The sequence below is a fragment of the Phoxinus phoxinus genome (assembly GCF_949152265.1).
Source record: "Phoxinus phoxinus genome assembly, chromosome: 10".
Taxonomy (NCBI): Eukaryota; Metazoa; Chordata; class Actinopteri; order Cypriniformes; family Leuciscidae; genus Phoxinus; species Phoxinus phoxinus.
This window is the reverse complement of record NC_136885.1, coordinates 34,158,995-34,166,670: the sequence shown is the minus strand read 5'-3', so window position 1 is coordinate 34,166,670 and position 7,676 is coordinate 34,158,995. Positions and strand designations below refer to the sequence as shown.

Here is a 7,676-nt window from a genome sequence, read left to right as displayed (position 1 = left end):
GGAAGTAGAGCAATGTTTTCCCAGCATGCACAGGTGACACTAGAAAAATTTGAATACCGTGTGTAAAAGTTAATTTATCTCAGTAATTCAACTTAAAAGGCGAAACTAATATATTATATAGACTCATTACATGCAGAGTGAGATATTTCAGGCCTTTATTTGTTATAATTTTTATGATTATGGCTTACAGCTTATGAAAACACCAAATTCTAAATTAGAATATTGTGAAAAGGTTTTCATAAGCTGTAAGCCATAATCATCATAAAGCTTGAAATATAATATGTAGTCAATATAATATATTAATTTCACCTTTTAAGTTGAATTACTGAAATAAATGAACTTTTTGCACCATATTCTAATTTTTCGAGTTTCACATGTATTTGTGTACCAAAAAAATTCCACTGCTTATAAATAAAACTGTTGGTCAAAGTGCGTTTGTGACCTCCTGTGGTTTCGGGAGGCTGTTTTTCTCAGTTTCAGGAGTCTCCTTCTTTGAGCTCCATAGGATTCGTGGGCATTGGCACCAGCTTCTACCCCAAATGCCCCTTAAAATTGCACTAAGTGTGTTTCTAACGGCCGCGGAGGTGAAGTAAAAAATAAACGGATCCAAGCAAGCATTGAACGTGCTGAGAAGAAGGGCTTTGTCTCTCCAAGCTGGGTTTTTCTTTGTTATGAAGCCAACAACATGTGAGACGTTATAGGGTCCAAAACAGAGCGCAAACACCAACAACGTCCCCAAAGCCAATCCAATCGCTCTCAGTTTTCTCCGCCGGCCAATGTTCGGCAGTCTTGAGAGGATGCGGATGAAGTTTATGTAGCAGAAGCTGCAAATAAGGAAGGGAACGCAGAAGAGAACGACGCACAACTCCACACGCACGGGCAGGAGGATCTCCAGCTGAGCGTCGGTGAATCCCTCGTAGCAGACGTTACGGGATGGCGGGAGCATCCCGGATGGGTTGTAGTAGGGCACGATGTAGACAATGCTGAGGTGAAGGATGGAAAACACCCACATGAAGATGCTGGCGAACACGGCGTATATGGGTCTTCTCCTTAGAGAGTGCTGGATCGGGAACGCCACGCCGAGATAACGCTCCATGCTCACCGCGGTCAAGAAAAAGGTGCTGTTGTAGATGGTCATGTAGAAGACAAAGCCAGACAGCGGACACAGAAAGTAGTCGATATTCCATTCCATTTTGTTGACCACTTCTTGCATTTTAAAGGGCAAGAAGATGAGGAAGAGCAAGTCTGAGATGGTGAGGTTGAGGAGGAGGATGTCGATGGGAGCCGGTTTCCTCCAAACTTTGCGGCTGAGCGTGTAGAAGGCCAAGACGTTGGCCGGGAAGCCGGTGATGAAGGTGAAGATGTAGACGGTGAGACACAGATGATAATCACAGACCTGCATGGTTGCTGTGTTCCATACGGCCCACGCGAGAGAAGGAGGCCTCAGTGTAGAGCTGGATGTTTCAGTCCTGGAAATTTGAAGTGTAAATAGAAATGTGAAATCAAACTTATTTGTATGGCGCTTTTCACAATATACATTGTTTCAAAGCAGCAGAAAATCATGATGTTAATGTTTATAAAATATCTTAATATCTTCACGTTACATTTAACAGATCTGAGAGCGGGGTGATAATATAGTTTACATATATGATCAAGCAGCTGAAATTTGATATAAAGTATATATCAGTATACTGTATGCTGATATATATGATCATACTTATATATCCAACTTTATCTAAAGAGAGAGCTGGGCGATAATATAGTTACAAATTCTGATAATATAATCCAGGGGTTTTCAAAGTCTAAGACAGTGGGCCTCCCTTTACCCAAAAAACAAACACACACACACACACACACACACACACACACACATAGGAATGTCAGACTCTTAACTCCTCACTTTTATCATTGTTTGTGACATGACAAGTGCAGTTAGGCCTCGTTTACACCGTCAGTGAAATGTGACCCAATTCTGATTTTTTGCTCATATGTGACACAGATCAGATGTGTTCTATGACCGTGTAAACAGGAAAAAAACGCATGCATTTAGATATTTCGAGATCAGTTTCAGGCCTAATTCATATGTGGAAATAAATCAGATATGTGCCAATGCGACTGTCATGTAAACAGGCAGATCGGATTTCGTGAGGCATTAGGCTACATGTCCATGGTTTAATGACATGAGAAACCCAGACGCGCATCTGCGAAGGGATGGTAGGAGAGGAATGTGGACAAACGTTGACTCAACATATCAAAGGTTGGCTTGCTCATCCTAAAATTTTTCTAATCTTTTCGTCCTTCTCCGTCTCCAAATCATGGTGATGTTTGGCAAACTTTGCATATATCGCAGAGCTAGCATCAGGCATATTTTGTGTTAATCTGTGCAAGAGAATTTAACCCTTTAAGCATGCGCGATGTTTCAGAAATGACAAGAGTAAACACATGAATCAGATACAGTTGAAAGAACGAGTAAACGGACGGTCAAGAAATTGGATAAAGGTAACAAATCAGAATTGGGCATCAAGACCTGCAGTGTAAACAAGACCTTTTTTTGAGAATAATACATTTTATTAATTTAAACTAATAATTAGGCTATCATTTTTACCACTCTCCGCGCCTCCCCTGGCATACTCTGGCGCCCCCTGGAGATGATATAACCAATACCCCTGATATAATCAATCAAGCAGTTCAGATTTGCTATATATCACCGAAATTGAGATTTACTATATTATATATCACCCTACATGAGTATACTGTATATATATTGGATGTAACGGTACATGCTTTCCTCCCGACCAATCATAGTACAGACGTCACGTTTCGGTGCATACAGTCAGATGACAAATATAGTCACATGTGATCCACACTCCAATCCAGAAGGGGGCGTGCTGTAATGCAATGCTGTTTGCTAACCGCCACAACAGGGGAAAAAAGCAGAAGAAGAAGAGACGATCTATGCACCAACCCAAAACAAGAGTTCAGATGGCATGCAAGAGCTTTATAGTAGCCTGTACACTGAGTTTCGGTCATTTTTGTGACGCGCTCCACAAACTTCACGGAAAGGAAACCGGAACTGTAGAAAATGGCTACCTAATTGTTTTCTTTATTTTACAAAAGCACAATGATTTGTTTTTATTGTGATTGTGCACAAATAAAAACAGACCCTTTACAGTTTCGAATGACGTCTAACTCTTATCTGTATGACCATAAATGACCATAAGTTGTTTCCACTGTTATAATGAGACAAAATCATTTTGCATTGTGCCAATTTGTGTCGTGGAAGTCTCGCTACTACAGTCCTGGAAATATGATCCCGCTTCACTCTCTGTCTTCTCGTGGAAAGGTGAAGTAGACTCTTTTTCTCCTTCTTGCTCAAGCGTAATATTGAGCTTTGTGCATTCGCCAGAATAATGACAGTGCACAACACATTAATCAAACCGATACGTTTGAAAACCCCCGTTGCATTTCCCTGTGCAGCATTGGTCAATCTATCAATTAGAGAAACAAATCAACAATTCCTTAAATTTTTAATTTTAAGCTATCAGGAATCTGGAAGGGCTAGATATGTAAATGTCCCCAAAACCGAACCGTGACTTCTGTGTACCGTTACTCCACTAATATATATATATATAAAGTGCTGAGTCAGAATATCATAATCCAGGCAGTTGAGATTTACTATGCAGTATCTAGTGCTTAACGTGAGTGTACTGGATAAAGTTGGATATATATATATCCAAAAAGAAAAAATGTCCAGGGTGCTCAAGGAGTTCAACATAAGGAAGTTTTTTGAAGGTGCTCTTTGGGGTTGGGAATTCAACTAAATGTAATAGAAGGAAATCCAAGGCACTCTTCTTTGGAAATATATAAAAAGCCTTTATTAGATTGGCTATTTCATGGTAGAAAATTAAAAAAAACATGGGGGAAAAAACAACCCACGCGTAGCGGCACAATCAGCCTTCTTCAGGGTGTGTTGTGGGTTGTTTTTTTCCCCATGTTTTTTTTTAATTTTCTACCATGAAATAGCCAATCTAATAAAGGCTTTTTATATATTTCCAAAGAAGAGTGCCTTGGATTTCCTTCTATTACATATATATATCCAACTTTATATAAAGATCTGTGGATCAATGCAGTTTAAATGAACCATAACGTAGATCAGGGGTGTCCAATCCTGCTTCCGTATGACCGATGTCCTGCACAGTTTAGCTCCCTCCAACACACTTGCCTTCAAGTTTCCAGGAATCCTGAAGACTTGTATTAGCAGGTTCAAGTGTGTTTAACTAGGATCACAAAACAGTAGACATCCAGGAGCAAGAGATGACACCCGGACGTATCAAACAGAGCTCACTGTGTCAGTGTAAGAACTGTAAAACAATAACTAGACTCTATAAAACTATTGGAAGACAAGACGAGACGACCAGGCTCAAAAGGAATCTGCGCCCACAGAAAACTCAGCCAAAAGATCAACAAACTTGCATAAATATTTTGCTGAATATGATGATTTAAAAGCACTCTTGGCTCAGTTTAACATGCTTAACTATGTTTAAATTACTTTGCATTGCACCGATTTCCTGGAGATTATCCTCACAAATAACGACACACTGCTACCAGAACTAACAGTTACTGGAATATGTCTACAAGAAGTATTAAAACATAGTTCATGAAGAAGGTAAAACTGTTACGCAAGCATCAAAAAGGGACAATCACGCAATAAGGGAACAACTTAAACCGATCCCTGCTTTTAAGTTAAGACAAAAAGACGAACTCACCAAAGTAGATCTCTTGGCTGTGCTTCTGTATTGACTCTCTCTTGCTTTTCAATAGTGACTATGGTCTGTATGCTGACAACTTCCGCACCAGCTGTTTGCTTTCCATTTTCAATATTGTACACTGATAAGGGAAAATTAATAAATGAGGACTGGATCCAACCCGGCGTGCTCCTCGCGCAGTCTCTGGCGCTCTATGTGTACATGTGAGCACGTCTATGCAGTCTTATCGGGATTTATACTCCTTCAGGGTGTGTGGGATGTGTGTTTAAAGATGATGGGTGTGCGCTTGTATATGTGAGTGTCACTGGGAGTAATGAATCCTTCTGGCCTCTCCTTCACTTTAACGCTATCGAGCCTCTCAAACTGACCACCGGACTGAATAATCCCAAAACATCCCCAGAAATCGAATGCGGATTTAAAAAGATAAGGCTGGGAATAATGCTGTATTCTATCTAAAGTTGGATGTGGGACATTATGTTTTATTGGTTCCATAAAGAACCTTCAACATCCATGGAACCTTTGAAATTCACAAAAGGTTCTTTGAAAAAGTTCTTCAGATTACGGGTATGTTCTTCACACACAAAAAACATTTTTTTCACTGAAAGGTTCTACAATGGCTCTTCTACATTCTTAAAAATAAAGGTTCCAAAAGTCAAGAATCCTTGGGTTCTATTTAGAACCCCATTGAACCTTTTTTTTTTCTTAAGAGTGAAGACTCTAAGTGCAATCTGAAATGTTCTTCTAAAATGAGAATCAAGCATTTTTATCAAGCTCGATATTTAAGTTCAGTATTTTCACTTTAATGAGAATTAATAGGTACTTTTCATTGCCATTAAAGTGAAATAACTGAACATAAATATACAAGCTTGATAAAAAAATGATCATTCTAGAAGAAAATTTCAGGTGGCACTTAGAGTTTTTTTGCATTTGAAGTCTTCGTATGTTGCTTCAAATCAGCAATACAGGTGATGTTAGTTTTGCAGGTGTTCGAATGTCATTAAGATGTCTCCTAGCAACCAAACTGTGATGGATAAACGATGCTGTTCAATGCAAGCATTTATTCTACAGGTGTATGATTATCACCAGAGGATCATTTACAGTGTTTTACAGTTTGCAATCGGCTCTGACTGATCGGATAGTTTTATTGCTTAAAAGTCAACATTTATCATCGACTATAACAATCTCCCTGGGTGCCACCATGTTTGCGTGACGTTTGCCATCTTAGTGAAATCAGCCCTTTTCTGCGTTCAATTGCACTGTTCCAAGTAGGACTTTGGAAATCTCAATTGTGAATGGAATACAGCAGAAGTTCACTATCAAGTCTTTCAGGTCAATCCTCTATTCAGTAGCTAAAATCGTGGAAAATCCCAGTTGTCAGCATGGAATCCCCCTAAAGTAGGAAATTCAGTCCTTTCACAATCACGTGCAATACACGTTACAATAGCAAAAATTATTGCATAACCAGACGTGATTCAGCTGGATCTAAAAACACCCACTAGTTCCCTCTAGCTATATTGGGAAGGAATGAGCAAAACTGAGTCAGCAAACTTGAACACTAAATTAAATATAGCTCATCCCAGCTGATCAGAGTTCAGATGAGATGATAATGCATCATCATTCATCCCTAATGCATTGATTAAATCCTCAGAAAACCATCATTTGATTAGACACATAAATTTCATCATTCACCAGATTATCATTAACTTATTTAAACACAAAAGGCCTGAAACCGATAAATGTCTACATTTTTAACTGCTGAATAATGGACAAAAGTGACTTTAAATTATTTTGTAAACGTACCTTCATTAACCCAGGGTCGGTTCGGGACGCTGCCTCCACACACACACACACACACACACACACACACACACACACACACACACACACACACACACACACACACACACACACACACTCCACTTTTTGGCCAGTTTCATGAGATTGCGTCTGCTCTTCTCCTCCGGGAAGCTCCTTGTGCTTTACTCCGTTTCCCCCTCTCACTTCAGCACCAAAGAATAAGTGGTCTGCCTATAAAAATAAAAAAGCATGCCAAAAAAAAAGAGATGGATGATAATTTTACTGTAGAATACAAATCAAGTTAATCACGTATTAAAAAATCAATTGTCGTCATCGGAAAGAGACAAGCAATGTTGTGACGAGGGAGGGAGCTGACTCTGGTGAATTATAGCGACGGCCTGCACATGCCTGATATTATACATCCACTGACAATAACATACCAGCGAGCAGCCGAGCGATAATGTCTTTTGTGACAACCACTTGCTGATCATTTATTCTCTAGCAAGGTTTAAATATTATGTTGAACATTTATCATGATTTAGGGTTACACATATGCATGTCTAACAATGCCATGCATTTTTTTGTCCTTCAAACTGGAACGATGTAAACACAGCATGCACTGACTTTAAAAAAAAAAGATTCCAGAGTTAGTACATCTGTTCAGACTTCATATTAGCCTGGAAATCCAGACCTAAATCTGAAAGATTAATGAACTCGCTGAGAAAATTCAAAATGTGCTCTCGCGAGAACTCTGGACTTCCAGGGTAACTTCATATGCCTGTTTAACAGAATAGCTCAGCCATGTTAGATGTCTTTTTTGGCCGTAAATTTAAGTCCAAAGTAAGGTTGTTACTATATTGATGTTGTTGTTTTTTTTGCCTGTATATTGAAGTCCTGTAAAACATAAAAGGTTGCCACCATATTTTTTATGGTAAAATACTGGCAACCACAGCTGCCCTTTTTTTACTGTAAATTTCACAGTTTTTTTAAAACTGTGTACAGAACACTCATGAATTATGTTTGTAGAAAGCAAACAGGTGTCTTGAGAAATCACAGAACAGATGGTGATGGAGACGTCATTAATGTTATGGACTTTGAAGTGCTTTTTTGACT

The 7,676-nt window shown here is 39.1% G+C and overlaps 1 protein-coding gene across 1 annotated transcript; it reads right to left on the bottom strand.

Moving 5' to 3' along the window:
* Positions 1 to 424: 424 nt before the first annotated feature.
* LOC307005657 (free fatty acid receptor 3) lies at positions 425 to 1,402 on the bottom strand (the record flags this gene model as incomplete). The annotated part of the gene is made up of 1 exon (XM_079626028.1): positions 425 to 1,402. The coding sequence occupies one exon, from the start codon at positions 1,400 to 1,402 to the stop codon at positions 425 to 427; it is 978 nt and encodes a 325-aa protein (XP_079482154.1).
* Between the last annotated feature and the right edge of the window lie 6,274 nt (positions 1,403 to 7,676).